The 22,395-nt window shown below is 38.1% G+C and overlaps 1 protein-coding gene across 1 annotated transcript in view; it reads right to left on the bottom strand.

The window, feature by feature from the left end:
* Positions 1–22,395, bottom strand: part of pdia5 (protein disulfide isomerase family A, member 5) — a 107,309-nt gene that overhangs the window by 22,983 nt on the left and 61,931 nt on the right. The window contains exons 11-14 of the mRNA XM_033987559.2: positions 18,901–19,037; positions 4,234–4,304; positions 2,880–3,043; positions 654–784 (exon numbers count right to left, since the gene is read on the bottom strand). Of these exons, the coding sequence (XP_033843450.1) occupies positions 654–784; positions 2,880–3,043; positions 4,234–4,304; positions 18,901–19,037 (503 nt within the window). The remainder of the gene's footprint in view (positions 1–653; positions 785–2,879; positions 3,044–4,233; positions 4,305–18,900; positions 19,038–22,395) is intronic.

The following is a 22,395-nucleotide window of genomic DNA, read 5'->3' as shown; positions in this document are numbered from 1 at the left end:
GTTTCTAACTTCAACAACGTCAGAGAGATACTGAGGTAGGACTGTCACGATAACACATGTTGACGTACGATACATTGCTGACATAAATATAGCTGATAAATGATACTATTTAAACCAAATAATGTAGCAGAATTATCCACAAAAAATGTACAATATTGTAAAAAAAATATGAATATATAACAGAACACAATACTTTAGATAATTTTTGCCCATAATGAGTTGCAGAAGTTCATAACTCAACCTTCTACAGCTCAAATGTCATTGTAGAACAGATAAAAACAAAGATTTTCCCACTAAAACAAAGTAAAAGCACCCAAGATAAATACTGCCCCCCAAAAATCATTGTTCTATTTTTCATTGTATTACATGATAAGAGGCTGATCTAAACCAGGACTAACCCAGGATTAAAGTAGGTTTTAGTGCATTTTTCTTCATCAAAGCACAACAGTCTTACTTCCTGATGTGCAGACGATAAAAAACACTTCATAAATTGACCTAGAAAAGCTCACATCAGTCTCATTTTGACTTAAGAACTGCTTTTACAATATATCTGCACTGGGGCAAGACAAAGTTTACATTTACATGAAAATTTATATTACAAAAATTATTACATTTTTAAACAGGTGCAACTTTTTTTTTTTATAGCAACTTACATGGAGCGTAGAACATGACTAAAGCATGTTTCTTCTTCTTCAGTGCCTCTCTGAAGTCCTCAGAGCCAAGATGACTGACACTGGACGGTTTCTCCTCCCAGGACTGCTCTGGAGGGGGAGGAGCCTGGGGACTGGAGACAAGGAACAAGCAGAGACAAAGGCATTTGATTATTACAACATTTGTTTTTATATTTCATAATTACACAAGCTGATGGTGTTTTGGGTCTGAAGGGATATGGGACAGAGACAAATGTTTATGACTGGTTTGCACTAAACTAATTTCAAAACTTCTAATAAGACAATCAATAATGCTTTTTAAAGAAAGTGGGCAGTCGGTCTTTTGGAAAAGTTCTGCTCACACACTCCTCGGACTGGTTTGATTCTGTCAATGTGGCCTCAGGCAAGACGTATCATCTGCCTTGCCAAACTGAACGTGGTTGGTGTTTTTTTTATTTGTATTTATTAGGATCCCCATTAGCTGTAGCTAAAACTAACATACATGACCATTCACACAGACAGTGGCTCTCTCTTTTCTGCATCACTCGAGGAAAAACTAAAACTAAAACACAACTCTGCCCACGCCAATTCATCTTTCCCACAATCTGGGAATAATAGCTCCACAAAATGCTTCTTTATAAAAGAAAAATGTATATTTATATAATCCAACATCCTACAGCAGAAGACTGGGCACGGTTTGAAGGGAAATCTCCAGATTTTGACTCAGTAGAGCTAACAATTTGGGGAAAATATCCAATTGCGATTTTTCTGACAAGCATTCCAATTTGCTCTGTGCAATCAGACAGACACTCAGCCCAGCCATTTCTGGTGCAATGTAATGTCTATGAGGTTTTTGCCAAGTTGCGCTAAAATCAATAAATCCTGACAGATCAGGCAGTGGACAGGGAGCTGTAGGTGAATGTCACTGACAATGTGTAAAAGCTTCGCCGGAGGACACTTCTGTGTTTACAAAGATACATCTTTGTGGGTCAATACTAAGTTTTATAAAAATATTAAATGAACAACAAAATTTAAATTGTAGAAAAGACAACTCGATTATTTGTAGGTGTAGATCATTTCATTATTTATATATTTAGTAGACTCCAAAATTAGCATTAGCCTTAGCCCCGACACACAAAGACCGTTGTAAACAGACCTCTGGTGAAGTTTTTCACACATTTGTAAATTGTATAACATGTTGTCAGTTAATGTTCATATCTTGATTTACAGAGACAATAGCAAAATAAAAGTATGAGGATCATGTAGAGAGGATAAAAAAAAAAAAGGTTTAAAACCAAAATGACAAGGCTCACTGCAGCAGTTATAGAGAGAGGGGCGACAGTTTTTCAACATTAAGTTAATTGGAGCCAGAGACGATGGAGCCGGAACAGCGCCTATGACCACTTCCTATTTGGAACGAGGCGGCTAGCAGGTTAGCTGTGTCCACTTATATATGCATTCTAAGGGTCGGACAAAATTTAAATTAAACTGTTACGTTTGAAGGAAAAAGGGGGAAGTTTGCAAGCCTGAGAACACCATCCCAACTGCCTGAAAACACCATCCCAACTGCCTGAAAACACCATCCCAACTGGCCGAGAACACCATCCCAACTGCCTGAGAACACCATCCCAACTGCCTGAAAACATCATCCCAACTGCCTGAGAACACCATCCCAACTGCCTGAGAACACCATCCCAACTGCCTGAGAACACCATCCCAACAGCCTGAGAACATCATCCCAACTGCGAAATACATTTTTAATCCCATTAAAAATATATGGACAGACCTCAAAAGGCATGTGCAAGCAAGACAGCCTACAAACAGTTCAGTTACACCAGTTCTGTCTGGAGGAATAGGCCAAAATTCATCCCAACTACTGTGAAAAGCACGTGGAAGGAAATCCAAAACATTTGACCCAAGTCATACAGTTTAAAGTCAAAAGTACCAAATACTAATGAAATCATGTAAACTTCTTCTCTCATCATTCTGGCATTTAGCAAATAGAAATAATTTTGCTAATCTTAATTGACCTAAAACAGAAAAAGTTTGGTTTAATTTCATGTCAGACAGTGAGAAAAAAAAGTGTATGTGTCTTTTTATATAGTGTATGTAAACTTCTGATTTCAACTGTACGGACTCGTTTAACACACCATTTTATAACGGACAGTGCCACTGTTAAATCAAAATGTCAAAATGTCCCCCCTGTAATATGCTATATCCATAACTTACTTGTGCATGAACTCTATGATCTTGTCCTTGCTCCTCAGATGGGGCAGAGTGTATTTTTCTTCTCCGTTCACAAAGTACTTAACTGTGGGGAACCCTGAGATCTTGAAGCGGTCGCCGACTGCTTTATGCACCGTGGCATCGAGAGCAGCCAACACCCCAGGACTCTGTAGAGGGCAGCAGAGAGACATTAGACACGCCACAGGAAAAACAAAAATAAATATAACTGATGTCCTCTGTATAGTCTTCCAGAAGTTTAGTTTTAGAAAAGAAAACAAAGCTAACTTGTATACAGTAAAACCATTTCAAGTCATGGTAAATTACTTCAAGAGCTACTGTAGGCTATTGTTCATTAATCAACCACTGCCACAGCTGCCCTGGGGCTGGCAAAAACATGCCTGCAAGGGTCAAAGGTCATGTTCAAGGACACAACAGCAGTGTGAAATGGCTAGAGCTGGATTCAAACCACACATTTTCTGGTTACAATGCAACCCGTCTGAGCCTGGGCACTAGAACACAGCGCTGTAGATGTGAAATAACACATTTGTGAAGTTCAAGAGGTGAGATAACATCAGTCCATCTGCATTAGATAATTTTGCCCTTTTCCATTGACCTCTGCAACCGGGCTCCAAGCCACGAGGAGGACATCCAAATGTGTGTGTTAAAATGAAAAAGGAGGAGGGGTGGGCAGATGGAGGGAGAGGAAGAGGAAGAAAGGAGGACAGACAGTAGGAGAGAAAGGTGGAGGGAGACGGAGGAAGGAAGAGAGAAAATGAGAGAATGGAAAGAGACAGATGGAGGGAAGGAGAGAGACAAAGCATGAGGGAAAGAGGTAGGAAGAGAAAGAAAGAAAGAAGGGGAGGGATAGACAAAGAGAGAAAGAGAAGGTGGTGGGAGAAAGAGGAGAGATGGATAGAGAGAAAGCATGGAGAGAGAGATGGAGGTTTGGAGATGAGATAACTACTAAAGTCATTGGGCTGGACTTTTTTTTAACTTTTCACCACTGGCTTGAGTTTAGCACTGAGGACAGGAGAGGAAGGAAAACAATGCAAACATGAACTCATAATATTCATCTTTTGCTTTTTTACAACACTTAAATGCCCTTCATGTCAACATAATTTCACCTATTTCAAGAACTGTCTACATAGATTTTAAAGATACCGCGGAGAAATGGGCTCCCATGAAAGTAAATGAAACGTATTCTTCTTTTTAACTCATGTTTTGCAATGCACACTCCTATAATCATAAATACAGAGTGTCCAGGGCCAGGCTCATGCTGGTTTTATTATGGGGAAGAAATGAGGCCAGAGAGGTCCAGAGCCATTTATGAAAAACTAAACTAAAGATTCAAACTTACATCAGACACTTTGTTGAGGACTTCTGCAGCTTCGTCGTATTCTGGCTTCATTTTCTTACAGTGACCACACCCTGAAAGGCACAAGAACATGGTAAGAACAGGGGGTAAACAATTGAAACAACACAGATCGGATAGGAAGGAAGGAATATTGTGTTTTTTGGTCTTTAGTGGCTCCTAAACATGTTTTTTGTCACCTTACCATTTGTATTTTGTGCTTTTAAACATGGTATCCACAATATGCCCCCTTTCATGCACTGGTTTTAAAGTTGATTTCTAATGACAGTACATGCTAATTGTCACATTTTTCGCCTTAGGACACAACAACAGCATTCATCTGTGGCAGCTGGAATTGTAACACCAACCTGTAGGTCAATAGATCTGATCGCTCAACCAATGAGTTTTATGTAGAGAGAGGGATTCGAACCGCCAACCTCATTCAATTCAAGGGCTTGCTTTTTTGGACAAAATAAATGCATTTTTACTGTCTACAGGGTAATTTCTCCACAGATCTGGCACAGACGCTCTAGGCAGAGTAATACCATCTCTGTTTTGATAAACTAGTTGCAGACTCTAGAAAAGTTATAGTGCTACTTTGACACTTTCTTACAGGTCCCGTATTACCGTATACAAAGTGGATTCTTGTGAGCTTTAAGTCAGGTTATAATGCTATGCCTCCTCAAAAAACATACCTGGAGTTATGCTTTGTTTTATTCACACGTGTTTGAGTAATCCTGGTTTATTATTCTGTCTGGATCTCCAAAGCTCAAAATGCTCCGTTCCACCTAATGATGTCATGAAGTGGTAGTTTTCAGTTTGAATACTTTAACTGCTTTACCTTTTGTTTATTAGAGATTGGTAATTCCACGGGTGGGCCAGGGCCAAGTGAAGGCGTATTAAAACACAGCGGAGAACTTCCTGTATTACTGTATCACAAGGTGGAACAGAGTGTTTTCTGTTTGAGGGAAGAACTGAGCCTAAATATGCAGGGTTTGTGTGTTAAACATGTGTGAATGAAACAAACAACTCCAGGTCTGTTTGTGATGAGGAAACAACATTATAACGTAGATCAGAAAATATAGTGAGAGGCATATCTATAGAGGCAGGTAATCAGTCACTCAAATGAAAAGTGAAGAGAGTCTATAGTCCAGTTATTTGATAGTTTAGAAACACAAAACTTTAAACTACAACCATCTTCTCTCCTAACGAAATGTGATTTTCCTCACAGTGAAATGTCATCCTAACCCAGCTCAAAGCAGTTTCTCTGTAACCTCATGCACTCCACACCTCAGTCTGTCTGGTTAAATCAGTGCTCGCGTCTGTAGCTCTCCAGAGTGTAGCCGCCTCTCCTGCTCCTGTCAAACGCAGTATTTTTCATGTAGTACGTGTAAAAGTATAAACTGTGTGTAGTCATGTAGGATTACTCAGTACATGTGTCATTTGGAGGGCGTGTTTGAACTAAAGAGTCCAAGTTTGACACAGTGACACTAAGTGAGCACAGGAGACAAGTAAAGAGAAGGAAGGATTGGAATAAGTTGAGATGCAGTAGTAGTAAATCTGGTGATGCAATGTTGAGTTGTATGGAGAATTATATAACACTTTCTAATAACTGCACCTTAGGTAGGCCTGATGAAGTATGAAGAAAGACTTCATTCATAATGAGCAGATAATTTAAAAATGATTTAGACTGAACAGTATGTAAGTTTCTGGAGATGCCACACCACTTGTGTGATTCCATGGACATAGAAAGTTAAAGCCATACTTCATAACATTCTTCATGGAGATAAATACATTTTATGCTATACTGTGGAATATGAAAGCCAAAGGACAACAACAACATTTCCACACAGAGGCCCTCCTCCAAGAGAAATAATAGGTCAGGTTTGTGTAAGGACACATGTTTTTCTATGTTTTTCAGAGCAATAAAAACAACCAAAATGAAAAAAGCTTTAAAGGTGAAATAGAGGACTTTCTAGCAATTTCATAAAGCCAGGACTGTTTGTCACTTTTCAAAAAATTTGCAGGTGCAAGATCGCCCTCCTCCCTCACTGTTCCTCCAAGAGTAGACTGTTACAGCAGGCTAGAGCTTAGTGTCTGGTCTAAACCAAGACTTAAATGGGACTAAACCAGGACTAAACCAGGACTAAACCAGGACTAAACCTGGACTAAACCTGGACTAAACCTGGACTAAACCTGGACTAAACCAGGACTAAACCAGGACTAAACCAGGACTAAACCAGGACTAAACCAGGACTAAACCAGGACTAAACCAGGACTAAACCAGGACTAAACCAGGACTAAACCACCTGACCATTACACACAAACCACAACTGCAGTTTTGGAAATCTTATATTAATATGTTTCAAATCCAAGTTCAAAATCCATTTGTTTATTTGTCTGTGTAAGTTAGTATCAATATTCCATTTGTCCTCAGAGACACTACTATGGTATGAAGGATTTTCGTAGCTCATCTCTCAACCAATCACAGCTCAGAAAAGAAAAACAACATTTGGATAAGTCTCATAGTGACCCAGAGGAGCCTGGGTTTGGTCTCTCCCTCCAGGCAAAGGGAGGCAACACTACACAAGTTTGTTTACAAACATTCTGCTGAAATATTCCCACATAAGACTTTAAAAATGTTGAATGTGAAGTTTGAAATTGAAAAACAAAACAAAAGACCAGTATGTGCCTATATTGTTTGTTTGGTTTGGTAAGGTAAGTGAGGAATAACAGTTTAAAAGAACCACTTCTGTTTATGTTTTTAAGATACAGCACTTTCAATCAATCATATCAAAAACATAATATGAAAATGCTTATCAATTTGCAATAAAATTAACCAATGCATCTGAACCCCATTAAAGCAAAAGAGAAGTTGAGCCATATAGGACATTAGCAGTGCACTTTTCCCCATCCCACATCTACCTGGATCATTATACAGTCTATACCGTGCATGTTTTTGAGCCGTCCTTTCCACACTCAGGTGCATTGCGTGCCAAACATATTTTTAGCTTGAACAGTGCCTAGTACACCGTGTCACACTGTCATGCTCTCTAATGTAACACGGTTATATTCGGGAGGAGCTGCGTGAGCATGTTCCCCTGCAGTGGCTCAGCACAATCGCAACTTGGGCTATTTCCAAACTGCTAAATTGCCCTTGTCATAACAGTTCAGGAAGGCCTTTATTCAGAACACAAAGCAGAGCCAGTACAGACCATAAATCACAGATTTGATATGGAAAAATATGAAAAGATTTTAAGTCAATGTGGGGAGATTACTTTTTAAAAAAAATTGCTTAATTGACAAGACTGTATGACAATTCAAGAAACATTTTAAAGGTAATAACAGCTATGACATCTGAACCTGGCAATCACAACGAAACCTTCAAGACCATTGTCATATCCTGAGCACCTATACCATACAGAACTCTTTGAACTGGTTTTAGTTGAAGAATCTGGCAACCCAAAGTGAGGAGCTCATTCTGCTTTCTGATTGGATAGTTGGCTTGAGAACCAATTGTATAACTGAGTAAAATAAAGATTTTATTTGAACTTCTTAATGCCATAATATCTGGGAACATAGAGAGGTTATGTTGTCATCAGGCCAATTTAAAGGTCAGATCTGTGGGGAAGCAACCCCACCAAGAGCTAAAATAGATGTATTTAAATGCATTTTTTAGCTTTACTGTGGAACATTCTGAGTAAAACAACATCTAAATAGAATTGCCAATTGATTTGAATTCCTTGTGATCTATATAAAATATGGAACCAAAAATCTCAACTTCTTCAATCGTTAAACTTATTCCAACCTTTCAAATTGATGGAAGAAATCCTATTTATAATTCTCTTAGCTGTATATTGGCCATAACTACGCAGACATGGTGAAATATCAGGGATCTAGCTCTGAGCAGAGAGACCCAGGAGAGCGAGAGCTATGGGAGAAAGAGGGAGGACAACCGCCGCGGTCAAAAATCAATGTTATACCAATGTAGAGTCATGCTCTGTGGGGGTCCACCTGTACTCTGTGTCACCTCGTATTATTTATAGTGGGACATTGGGATTAAAGGCAGGGACATTCTGTATCGTTACATTTGAGTCCAATTCCGTTTTATCCACTGAGCCACTGAAACTGCGTCAGCCAAATTCTTCTCAAAGTTCAGAAGTCACCAAAACTGATGAGTTAAAACATTCAATTATTTGACACACACTACCAGTCAAAAGTTTGGACGCACCCTCTCAGTCAATGTTTTTTTTCTTTATTTTCTACATTTTATATACATACAGAAGACATCAAATACATGAAGTAAGATATATGGATTTTTGCAGTAAAGAAAAAAGTTAGTATTTGAATATAAAAACAAACATGTTTAGTAGTTATTTAACTTTTTTCTTCGCTACATAAGTCCATTCATTTTGCTTCATATATTTGAAGTTTTCTGTATGTATATAATATGTAGAAAGTAAAAATAAAGAAGAAAAAAAACATTAAGAGAGTGTGTCTAAACTTTTGACTGGTAGTGTAATAAGAAATTTAAAAGGTTACACTTACATTCACTCCTCAACATTGCATAACAAAATGACCTGCTTAAAAGATTAACTTGCACGTCATTGATACAGGAGAGAGATTGTTTAGATGGAGGAAACTTCCTCTGTCCCTTATTCACCCTCTCACCTGACCCCTCCCTTCCTTTCTCTCAACTCACTCCTCTCCTCCCTCCCTTTTCCTCATCTCACTCCTCTCCTCTTCCCCCTCCCTTCATCTCACCATGTCTTTGTTTCATCTCCCTCATCTCCTTTCCTCCCTTCGCACTTTCTCCATCTCCCTCTCTTTCCTCCCTTTTTCCCTCCTTTCTCACCTCTCTCCGTCCTCGTCCCTTTTCCTCAGGCGTGTTCCGTCACACACTAAGATGAATGTACCTCCAGCGTGCACCATCAGCTTGTGTTTCTGTGCACTTTATCCCCCACAGCCTCTCACCACAGCTCACAGTGGGGCCATTTAAGCTCCACCTGAACGATCCGCCTGCTAGTCAAGTTTGAAAGCTCCTTTTAGTTGGCTGAATTCAGAGGGTGCACAATGTCGGCATAAATGTATCATTACTCAAGCAGGGTTCACACTGCACTGTCAAAATTGCGCCAAACGCCTCTAGTTGGACAAGGTTGGAAGTCGGTGACGTGTCCCCCCTGTAGACTTAGCATGTAATCTCAACACCCCTGATGCTATGTTCTGAACACAGCATCAGACAAAAAAATTAAACTGCGATTTTTCAGACAAGTATTACAACTGAGATGAAATGTGTGATATATTTTTAAAAAGTAGGACTCTATTGTAAACAACTCCATGAGCATTTGGACAGAAGGCTACTACACTGCCTGACCAAAAAAAAAAAAAAAGGTCACACACGCTAATATTTGGTTGTTCTGCCTTTAGCTTTGATTACGGCACATCATTCAGTATATTCAGGTGTCAGCTGACCTCATTCTTTGTGCACATACTGTTGCTGAACCTAGACCTGAACAACTGCAACAACCCCAACTTATTTGCTTAGTTAAATCCAGGTGGCGACTTTTTTTTTTTTTTTGGCCAGGCAGTGTATGTAACTGATAAACTAATATAAGAATCCCATTCATTTCAGAACATGTTAATATAGGTCTGAACTGAACTGATGTTTCTAATTGTGAATGATTACTTGGGTCTTTTGAGGTCTACAGCCAATCTACTGTCAGTAAAAGCATGTGGTGTAGAGCAGAGTTCAAGTGTTGAATGAAAAATGTTTACCTTTAAGTGTTTGTACTGAATTTCCAAGTTTGTGTCATTTATGTTCAGAACAACTTTTGGTAAGACAAAACTATATAAAATCAAATCTCAAGATCAATTAATCAATGATAAGAAAGAAACTGTAATTACTTTTCCGTCAGTCCTAATGCCAGCCCTGTATACATTTGCAAAAGGTTGATCTAGGACGAGCATATGGACCTGTGTGGGGGATGGAGCGATGCCAACTTTTGTTTTGTTGTATTAGCTTAAAGCGGTAAGAGGTTTGCATTTAAGCTGAGACAGAAGTCAGGAATATAGTAGTATACGTTAAAACAGTATAGAACTATAGTTTATGAAGCCAATTATTATTATTATTATTATTATTACTTTTGATTAGTAGCCATTGTAACAGAAAAGCAAGCATCCATTTTATAAACTTTAATTGTAGGTTCAATTGAGTTGGCTTGTAATTGTTGTTTTGCTTTTTTAATGCATGGGATTCCATTTAAAAGATGAAAGACAATAGAATGAACTCCAGCAAAGCGTAATGCCTTTTTCTAAGTCAGCGAGTTCATCTGATAGAAATCGATTGTTGGCGGCGTTATAACCACTGGATTGTTGTGTTACGCGATATATAAAGCGATGTCAATAAGAGATCAATAACGTTATCTCTCTGTACAAACCATAAATGTGATAAAGTAAGGTGCAACAGAAGTAGCTCGCATCTTTTGTCGTTTTGATTTTTTTAAATTAAAAAGAGGATGTGGATTTGTGTCAAACACTTAGTAACAAATAAGGTAATTACTATTGAAGGTCCTATATTACATAACATTGACTCTTGTGATCGTTAAGGTAAGTTAGAGTGGTCAGATTGGTAAACGGTCACATTTATTTATACAGCTCTTTTCCACCTTCAAGGCACTCAAAGCACTTTATATCAAGGAACCACTCACCCATTCACACACATTCATACACCAATGTACAGACGCTGAGTGCGCGGTGGGTTAAATGTGTTTCCCAAGGACATAACGACAGCATTCATCTGTGGAGCTGGAATTGGACTGCTCTACCAACGATGGTCATGTTGAGAGCAGATTCAATCCGCCAATCTTCAGATCAGTGGACAAACATGTTAAGCTGTGTTTTGCTTCATTCACACATGCTTGTCTACATCTCCGAACCTCAAAATGCTCTGTTCCACCTTGTGATGTCATGAAATGGTAGTTTTCAAGTTAACAACTACCGTTTACCTTTTGTTTAATAGAGATGGGTAATTCCAGGGCTGAAATTATCCAAATGATTCTAGTGAAGGTGTATAGAGTTTAAAAACACAGTGGAGTGTGTCCTGTATTATCTCATGACATCACGAGGTAGAATAGAGTGTTTTCTGTTTGAGAGAAGAACTCAGCCTAAATATGAGGGTTTGCGTGTTAAACGTGTAAATGAAACAAAACAACTCAACAGATCAGAAAATAACATAATATAGGCCCTTTAAATTAAACTAAGTAAACTATTATTGTTCCCCTGGAGAGGGTCAGATTATGATTTAATTCGATATTGTTCTGTCCCCCTCAGTGGTCCATTGTATCTGTTTTGGCATTAGTATTGTCAGAATTATTGAGCGAAGAAACAAACATCAAATGATTGACACCATGAGCAAGCAACAGTGAAATAATTATTATTATTTTTTTCATTCACTAATAAATAATACAAAGCCAATCCTCTAGTGTGTGATAAAGTCAAGTTAATGTGACATAAACAACCGTATAAAAAAGCACTTTTCATTTAGCTTTACTTCTTGTTGGTACAGGGTGAACTGATCATTTCTGCTTCTAAACCTTTTGAAATTATTACTTTTTAGTGCCCAAGATTATATATTTCAAATAGGCTTGTCAAAAGTATTGAAAATCAGATATTAATCGATACTAAAACTAATATCGGTACTCATTTGAGCAGGAATCAATACTGCAAGAAATCCTTAACAGGACAAAAGTTGAGCTTTCCTGAACAGTTTTAGAGTGATTTTGAACTTTATCAGAACAATTGTATCTCATGCCAAGACAAGACAAAATAATGACTATTATTTTGTATATGAAAGTTACATTATCTTCATTGTGGCATTGTAATCGGTATCGAGTATTGAGTGAATTCCTAAGTATCAAAATAGAGTTTGAAATTTTAGTATTGTAACAACACCATCTGTGACCAAAATAATATCCATCACAATTGTCCATCTGTATAATCCCTCTTTGGCCTTTGCATGAGTGGATACTATGAACATTACACATTTCCTCTCCTCTCTCTGAAGGAACAGACTTCCACATACTGTAAAACTCTCTCCACACTGGATCAGGACAAATGTAAAGTCAAACTACTGAGTCTTGGCACACATCTCCGGCTCGTCTTGTTAGTGACTAAATTTAAGTGTTCCCCACACCACCTGGACTCTGCTCCTGCCTCCGCTCTGTCTTGCATAACTGAAATGTGCAACAAAATAGGAGATTTTTTTCAGTACTTTCTTGCCAAATTGTTTTTTGTTAGTCTCAATGATTGTGGTAAATTGTTTTTTATTCTACAGAAAAGCAGTGAGTCGAGTTTCTAAACATTTGTTACTAAAGTTTTTTTTTTTTTCATTTTTCATTCACTTTGTTAAGGGCTGTGTCAAAAATAAAAAGATCAATAGATCATGATCTAAACTTTGGTCGATCTCGATATGGCATGCACATTTTCATCAACAGGTCTATAGCCAATCCTGTGGCGGTGAGAGCGAGTGGTACTGAAGAGGAGTCACAGGCTCTTGTTTAGGTGAAAGCTCGGAGCCATGGCCATGGCGTGGCTCTTTATGTCTGCTCACGTGCATTTTTTTTACTTAAATCTGCACAATCTGCCCAAAAACCACTGCCATTCCTGACTCTGTGCAGTTTCGTCTGCCCTCACCCTCCTTCTCTCTGATCCAGCCACAGCTCCTCACCTTTTCTCCTCTGTCTCTCCTCTGGTGCTTCTTATCATTATAATCCAATTTACGGAAAGTAAACGTCTATTTTCTCACCATTTGGGTGATTCTTAAGAGCTAATTTAGCGCGCGTGTGCACGAGCTTCTGCCGATAGCAGACGCACGTATGCTTTTAGGCTTAATATATTGTACAAACTCATTCCAAAATTTAAATGTGGATTTCTCCAGAATTATTGGTCCTATTGAACACAAAATAAAAGCTGTAGTGGTCCTGACACCCTGCTCTACACCTGCCTATGTTTTCAATAACATGGATAAGATGGACGAAAATAGAATCAAAAATTGAGGTTGATCAATACGGGGGAAAAAAAATAAAACATTTCCAACATCACTCAGCCATAACTTTGTTTATTATTTGATCTGTAATTTCTTTACATTTACACAATTAGCAGATTTTTTAGGGGCATTACAGTCATCTGAAATTTAAAGGTGCTCAGTGCAACTTTTCTGATGAAGTGTTTGCCACTTCCATGTCTCCAAGATGTTATTGCTTTGTCCGTAATGCTCATTATGGGATTAAATTTATCCATCTCATTTTAAACAAAGACTGGTTACAGATCAGATCTGTGGAGAGGTGATCTTCTTTAATAAGCATTTTCTTTAGCAAGAAAACACCTGTAATTTAATAATGATATTCATGATTTCAGCTCAGGAGATTTTTCCTCATTTAAAAGATTTACTTTGTTCAACATTTTATCAACATGACAATGGTCCTAATTTTGAATCAGAAACATTGATATATTTATAGCCATACTGTTAAATATTCCACGCAAAGTAGTAACACAAGTTAGACAGTGCAGCTTTAAAATTGGAACAAATCTAAACTAAGAGTACCAGCAAAGGTAAAAAAAAAAAAAAAAAAAAAAGAAAAAAGTTGTGCAGATCTGTGCCAGGTTTACACAGCTTTACATTACACACATTCACTGTGGTGAGCTTCTGCTTTAAAGATCACAGCCAAAACAGACAGATGAAGTCTGGGAAAATCTCATCAATCCATGTAATATCTACACACCTGCAAAAGAATACTGTGGATATCTAACTAAATGAAAACTCTCCAAGTGTGTTAAACTCTACACTGCAGCTAGAATTCAACACAGAGGTCTAAAGTGCATGTTATGGACCCTCCACCTAAAAGTTGCATAGTGCTCCTTTACATGGTAATGAAGCTGGAAGCACAGTGTACATGATTCTATAAGTTAGATTTTTCAAATCTGCCATATTGCTGTAATTTGGTAAAATCAAGCAAAATGTAACAAATCCATGGTAAAAAATCTCCCAAATTATAACTTTAGTGTTCCTTAGCCTAATACGACTACATGTCTAATTTAAAATCTTTCGTCAAATTTATTTTTTCAAATTCATAAATGAGAGTTCAAAGAGTTACATTTTTCATGAAAGATTTTGAGAGAGTATGATGCAAATTAAGTATTGTTTTTTTAAAATATTTTTTAACAGTGAAGACATATGAGTTCACAGTTTTTGGCTTTTCTGGTGTAATTGAGAATATAACTTAATTTTAAGAAAGTATGACATAAACGACTTGGTTTTCAGTCTCCCCCTGAATCTTTCAACACCATGAACAGCGTCTTGGTCACTTAAGTCTTGTTTTGATGCATTCCTAACAGTGAAGACAAGAATTAGCTCACTTGTGAAATTTGACTTTTTGTTGCCAACTGGAAACCGTTTCTCTGGTGACTCATTTGTTACGAGATATTTTCACTTTTCAACACTAAATATTTAACTATGTCCTTGTACTCTGCAGTGTATGTGTGCTACTATTCGTTAGTCTCCCCTTAGGCGTCGCTCCTGGGTATAAGGTAAATGTGCTACCACTGGTCTGATGGAACTTAAAACTATGAATCATAATTATAGTGCAAAGAGGAGACCCGCAAAGCTATTTTTCACAATACAGGTAAAGGACAGGCAGGAAAAGCAACATAAATAAGTAAAAATGGTACATATTAGCCCAATGCCGCCCAGATATCCTGCTAACATTAGTGTTTCTAAGGTTAGCTTTTATGCCAAGTATGGATTGACGAAACAAAACCCCTTCTAAATTTCAGAATAAAACACCTTATACTATATTGACTAACTGTATGGCTAACCAAATCCATGTAAAGCAGAGATAAAACCAGGTCTAAACCAAATACTTAAGCAAGTCAGACTTAAAGCAGATCTATTCTGCAAAATCGACTCTTTGTTATGTACTTGTATACTTTTCAGTGAGTCATGTTATAGCTGTTTTCCCTCTGTTTTGCCCTCTGGAAGGTGTTTTTGCAGTGATTCGTGCATGTTTGAACAATCTTTAATCATTATTTTCAAGTTGCCATATTGACAATTAATCCCCTTTTTCACCACCCACTTATGTCTACTTATGTCATTCTCCAATTTGATTTTCTTAATCGATAATGCGCATAGCATTCTACAGTATTAAATAGTCCAAAAAAACAAAAAACAAAAAGCTACTCATTAGTATGATGTGCAACTATCCATAGGAGGGGCCAACAGCTCTACAGCTCTTTGTTGTGGTGACGTTTACGGTGACGTCAGCTCCCACTGGGCACGACAGTTTTCTAACAGGAGGTCAACAGACTTGTTTCTTTTATTAAGTTGGTTTGGATGAATATTGTGAAAATTATAACATAATTATCTACGGGAGTCATAGATTATAACTATATACCAGACACAAGCACAATAGGTCTTAGGTCTTTTTCTCACGGCCCGGGGGCAATTGCAGCCCGCGAGAGGATATTTTGTGGCCCGCAGGACAATATTAAAGTTTAATGTTAGTGTGACATTACCATGTTGCATGTAGAAGGTTCTGCCAAATCAGTAAACCCCAAACACATGTGTCACTTGTGCTGTGTACTCCCATTGCAAAAGATTCAACTAATAACGGTGTATATCCATAAAATCCACAAGAATTGGCATATTTCCTCAAGTATGTTGAAAACAGTGATGACAATTTAACAGATTTAACAAAACTTTTTTTGTGGAATACCTGATAAGCCCATCCTCACCCACCTCTGCCTTCTGCGGCCCCCGGCTAATTTGAGTTTGAGACACCGGAACTAGACTAAGACCAAAAAAATTGGGAGTTAAATCGGCTATAAAGCAATACTGACTGAGGAATGAGACTATACTAAAGCTAAATTCACTGCATCTAGGATTAAAATTACAAATCTAGACTCCATTAGAGTTACCATGTATAATTAAATTGGCTGACCCTGCTCTGTTGTATTCTCACATATCAGCACTAAATGCTATCTACATTACGGCAGTTTGGCCTGACAGAAAAAGACCAAAGAACACAGGTGAGACTGAACAAAGCCCAGGTAAGGGCAAGAGGGACAAGTTTCATCTTCATGGTGAAAAAAAATCAAATAAACTGGCAGATGGTGACTTTATGCCTTCATTAGAACTGGATTATTACTAAAACAGAACTAAAACAATTAGGATAAAACAAAATATGCCTAAACTTGGGAGTAAGTCAGGACCAAACTAAACAAAATAAAATCTTAAAGCTGCACTACTTAACTTTTCTGGTGTCATTGCTTTAGGTACCAGGCCACGTTACTGGCTAGATCTATGGAGAGACAACCTTGCTCACAGTAAGAATGCAGTTTTTATGTTTTTCAAGCAATAAAACACCACCAGTTAAATGCAAGAATGCCATACTGCGGAACACTCCAGGCAAATGTAGGTGGAAATATGAAACATTGCACCTTTAAAAATGGTGACTAAACCAGAATTAAATGAACTAAATCAGAAATGGACACCGGGACCACAGTTTGAGCAACAAGTATGATGTAATTTGCATAATTTGTATATCTTTAACCATTTATCAACAAGCTAGCTCTCCCATGGACTGCCTTTAGGTGGGGACCAAAGCAAAGCAATTGATACCAGCGGAAAAGTCAAAAGCACTGATAATTCCTGGCATGTTTACAAAGCTCTGTGCAACAAAAGCTAAGAGGAGGCTGAATAAAAATGACAGGGAGGATTATGGGAAACATATGGCCACAAAGAAGCGCTACGGTAGGCTAGTGCTGTGTGCGTGTGATGGTAAAGACAGAAGTTTAATGCAGTCTGCTCAGGTTTGTTTTTCCATTTTACAGGGAATTTCTCTACAGCTGACTCTAATATGAAAGAATGAGCGAGATATTTGCTGGATGTGAACAATAAGCCAAGAAAATGGAGACAAAAATGTGCACTTTAAACGCAAAGTTGGATTTAAGGTCAGGATTGCAAAACAGGTAAGCTACGCATTGGATATTTGAAAGTGGAGAATGTGATAGTCCTGATAAAGTTACATATTTTGTAAAAAGTGTACTATGTTTTCTAGTGGGGATCCGGAACTTGCTTGTGTCTATGGAGATTTTAAGGCTTAGCCAGGATTTTTTAATGGTCTGGCATTGAATCTATCCATCATGAATATATTCAATTACAGGTCTGTTTATTGCTGAAAAATATATTGGAAAACATTGCCTGGCAGTCCAGACAGAGGGATATGAGTCTGGTCCCCACGCCCTCCATCGCGTCTCAAGCCAAAAACAAACATGGTTGTGCAATCTGATTTGTTTTTTTAGTGATGCACGTGAAATGAAAAAGCTCATTGGTCAACCATCCTTTTGAATAAAATGTCATTTCTCTCACCTCAGATTAACAGTTTAGTGGTTCTCTCATTAATTCTGCAGAAATTTGATGTTTTTCAGTCCCCTGTGATATTTTTCTCCTCGCTTTTTTCCTCGTTCTTCGTAAAGTACTGAAGAAGTGTTTATTCTAGGTAATGAAAAACATGCATTCCAACTGAAAGCAACACTCCACAGACGCCCTGTAACTTGGTCTGGTAGTGACTCTTTATAGGAACAGTGCACCTTTAATGTTATTCACAACATGTTTTGCATCATGTTTAATTTGTGGAAAACAATGCAGACTCATTATGAAATATTTGTGACAATTTACAAGACAGCTCAGCCTTGTCAAATCCACAGATGGGTTTCTTTCACAGTTTATGCAAAAGTTGCTTAAATTTCTGCATCTGAGTGAGAGGCCGTGAAGCGCTAGTGATTTGAAAACCAACAGCTGAGTGTAAACAGTTGTTGGCTCAAAATAGTTTCAAGTGAAAGATTTGGTGGAAGTCCAGCAGACGCAACTTTGGTAAAAATTTCAACACATTTTCAGACCAGAAAATACCACCTATGCCAGAATGTTCATATTGTAAAAAGGCTATCTATTTATTTAACATCTATATGTAAACATGATCCAACTGTGTCTCCAGATACAACAGAAACATGTTGAAATCAAATATTGTTTTTATAGATAATGATTGTAATTCTGATTTATTTTTAAATACAAAAACATTAATCAAGAGTTGATTTTGTCATTAGGCGTTTTGGTTCTCAGGATGATTATTATTAAGCAGAATAAGCCTCACATGTGTTTCTTATTTGGGTTACCACTTTCAGTGCTGAAATCCAGTTGGTTTCAACTCTCTCAGATATGAATCCTCACTGCCTGAATGCCAGCACCTACAGCCAATCATTAATCAGTGAGTGAATTCTGGAGGTTCTGAGCTTTCACATGAGGCAAGGCCTGTCCATATACTGAGAATGAGGAAAAACCTGTGTGTGCCCACTATGTGTAGGTTTGTCATGTTTCTATTTGTTATCATGTGACCTGTGTCAAGTGAGTGATTGGCAGCCTGTTTAAAACACCTAGTATTTTTTTTTACCCATGTATGCCCTAAGGAGTCACATGCGACCAACAGTCTTGCTTAGTAAAGGACCTTTAATGTAGTTGGATTTCGTCAAATTTTTTTCTTTTGTCTTCAAACATAAAAAAGTGAAAAAAACAAAAAAAAAAAACCAAAACATGTTGAGTATATTTTTTGGTCAGTTACTCACAGGGAGCGTAAAACATGATGAGAGCGGCCGGATGCTGCTGGAGGAAACTGTCGAAGGAGTCGTCTGTGAGGTGGAACACAGAGGAGTCAGACTCCGACCAGGGCACCTCAGGGGTCTTCGGCTGAGGGGGCTGAGGACTGTGGGGAGAGAGGGAGAGAGGTAGAGAGAGGGAGAGGAGAAGGGGAGAGTGAAGGAGAATATTAGAGGAGGTATTCAAGAATTCAAAAACCCTAAGAAGTAAAGACATGCCAGGTAACGCAGTGGGTATTTGAAGAGGGCCTAATCCAATGTATTCAGTAGTTGAAAACACTAGGAGGGTGAGTGTAGCCTCTCTTTCATCGACAGGAAGAAGTGGTTCCCTCCAACAGAGTTGTGTTTCCATGCTTTGGGCTACGGGCCCAAGGCCAACCAATGTTGCCCAAACATAACTAATGTTTTTCTTTGTGAATAAAATCAAAATCATATTTGAATTATGGTTTTACTCATAAGGCCGTTTTCAGTAATTCGCAAAAAACATAATTCCAAGTTTGTGGTGTTATGAGATGTGGCTGAAGCATAAATAGGAATCTCTTTTCAGTTTATCATTTATAATTAGAATTGGATCTTTATATCTGCTTTTTGCAGACTTGTTTTCACCCAAGTCTGTGTTCTCTGGCCAGTCTTGTTTTAACCACAGGAGGAGCCATACCGGCCCGTGCAGGCCCCCTCTGAGAGCCCGTACTCTTCAGGGTCCAGTTCAGACCCCTCAAACTTGGACAGTGGAGACACTTGCAGACTGATCCATTCCAAGATGAACCAAACAAGGCCTATGTCCCATTGATGTGTAAAATTAATAAAAAAACAAAAACAAAAAAACAAATCAAGCTTATTCAGAAATAATTTTGTGTTTTGTGTTTTTGTTTTTATTAGTGTTTTCTAGCTAGCTTAGGTGTTGATTATATTTGAATATAATTTTTTTGACAATTCTTTTGACAATTGTTTTTGACAATTTTCACAATCCACAGTTGATAATCAACAATCTTTAGCTTGAAGATTTTGAGATCCTGTTTAGCCCTAAAGCACACATTTAAGTTTTGAGTTGAGTTTCCAGAGTACTCTAACAAAGTATAACAGTATAAGACAGGGGAAGCATAAGTGAACACAGCTGGAGCCTACTCCACCCAGAGAGCCACACATCTGGATCTGCACCACGCCTCAATGACAACATGAACTAGGAGATAAACAAGAAAACCAAAACTGTACCAAAACTTTGCACTATTGATGCCACAGGTATCCCAAAAACTTAAATAATGCATGTATTCAATAGCCAGTACGCTCACTGCAATATTAATCTGTGTAAAAAGCACCGCATCTGCTTTCTGTGGTCCTAAAAACATGAAAAACAGAACTAAATTTTAATTTTAGCAGTAAAACGTTATTTTTCACTTTCCTAACATTCTGAGCATCCTCATTATTCAATACAATGAGTTTATAAGCACTTTTCATAACTTTCAAAGGCCGGAACCAGGAATTTTGCCATCATGCCACTACTAACGACAACTAGCATGCTAACAGTGCAACAGCTTTAATTCCTGGTTTGGGAAGGATAAAACAGGCTAGAATTAGATGCAGATAGCACACAGTGGTGCCATTTTGGCCAAGATTTTCAATATATCTATACTACCTCATGCACATCGTCAGGAAATAAAAATTGTCTTTCAAAAGTAGCAAAAATGTGATGTTTACATTTTTTGCCATTGCCCATCCTTACTCCTCTTAGTTTCCATACAAAGATTTAGATGTTAAGGTGCAGTTTAAGACTTTTTTGATGGGGGGTCAGCCGCCTGCTTGTCTCCATGGAGATGTTATTGTTTTGCCTGGAATGTTCTATACATATGGCACTGAACTGATCTCCATGGAGACAAGAAGTTAATGCTACCAGGCCAAATTATCAGTCAGAGCTGTGAGGCGATGACCCCAGTCACAGAAATAAATCCATGTTTTTAAGGTATTTTTTAGCGAAGACCTTGTAATTTAATAAATTCAAAATTAAATACAGTTAAAGTCATACTGTCGACCATTCCAGGCAAAGCAGTAACCTCTGCATCGAGACAAGCAGGCGGCTGACGCTCCATCAGGAAAGTTACATCATGCACCTTTAAGCTATTAAAAGTGAAACACCAGTTTTTAGGTCTACAAAGGCACTGAACACTGAAGGAAGCATGATGTCTCAGCTTTGAAAGTAAAAAAAAATAAATCTCTCTCTCTCTTTCGGCACTCTTGGGACCTCCTGTGTTCTGGGAATCATTTGTAAAACCCGCTCTGGTCTGTTTCTGCACTTCCACATCAGACTGGTCCTAAGTACGGCTCTATCCTCGTCCTCTGGAACCAATCGTACTTTCCTCTCCGAGTGGTTTGAATCAGAGCTGGTATGTGCTTTCTCTATAAAGGCATTATACATGTGTTTTGTGGAGGCCGGTGGGTCCAGTTCACAGTGGAAATCCTCATTCAGCTAAATTCAAATACTTTACCACAATGACAAAGGAGAGACGGTGCAGAGGGGATAACACCTTTACTTCTTGTAAATCTTAACTGAGTGCATTGGATTGATTAGGTGTAGTGACTTTATAGTCATTACACGTGTACAAGTGCAGTGCAGTGCAATGACGTACAGTTTAGCAGCTAACCAGGAGTGCAATAAAGCAAGCACTACAGAAAACATTCACATCATATATCTGGCATTTTGAGGAACAGTTTGCAAGTGCACTGCACCTGATGTTCCTCTCAGTTACAGGAGGGAGGCAGAGGCTAATAGAGCAACTTAAACACTGACTGTGGAGCATCTGCAGAGGCTAAAAACGTATAATGAAAGCAGTAAGACATGAGCAGTGAAGCAGAACTTAGAGCTATAACTTATAAATTCTGAAATAAGTACAAGTGTGTAACGTTAAAGCTACCATCTGTAAGTTTATTTGATTATTTTTCACCAGTAGATGTTGGATGTGAAACGTTTCTTTCTCCCGCCGTTCACCTGGGCTTTGTACAATCTCATCTTTTCTCTCTGGCCTTTTGTTTTGTTAAAACAATATCAGACAGAAGTAATGTAGACAACATCTAGTGGTATTATGTGAGAGGTAGCTTTAAGCAGCCTTAGGTATAATTGTAAATATTGTAAAAAAAAAAAAAATCACAAATTGTCTCATATCGTACTCACATTTTTTAATACTTTGTATTACTTACATTTTTCTTTTAAAAAGCTCCAATAATGCATATTAAAACTACTTTGGGCACCCTAGCCTGTGGAGTGTATCTTCAAATAATCCTGATAAGAGCATGCACCATTTATTATTTTTGTCTGCATAGCATTAGCAGACAAAAGAATTGAGTTTAGACAATAGTCAAAACTCCTGCCTGATTCGCACTCGTGATGGCACTTTCTCTGAGCCGAAATGACATTGATGTTACTTGTATAAAAAACATTATTGAAAAACGAATACCAGAGCTGCTGAAGGACTG

Source organism: Periophthalmus magnuspinnatus, chromosome 21 (assembly GCF_009829125.3).
Source record: "Periophthalmus magnuspinnatus isolate fPerMag1 chromosome 21, fPerMag1.2.pri, whole genome shotgun sequence".
NCBI lineage: Eukaryota > Metazoa > Chordata > Actinopteri > Gobiiformes > Gobiidae > Periophthalmus > Periophthalmus magnuspinnatus.
The sequence above is the reverse complement of the archived record's forward strand: the minus strand, read 5'-3'. Positions and strand labels throughout refer to the sequence as shown.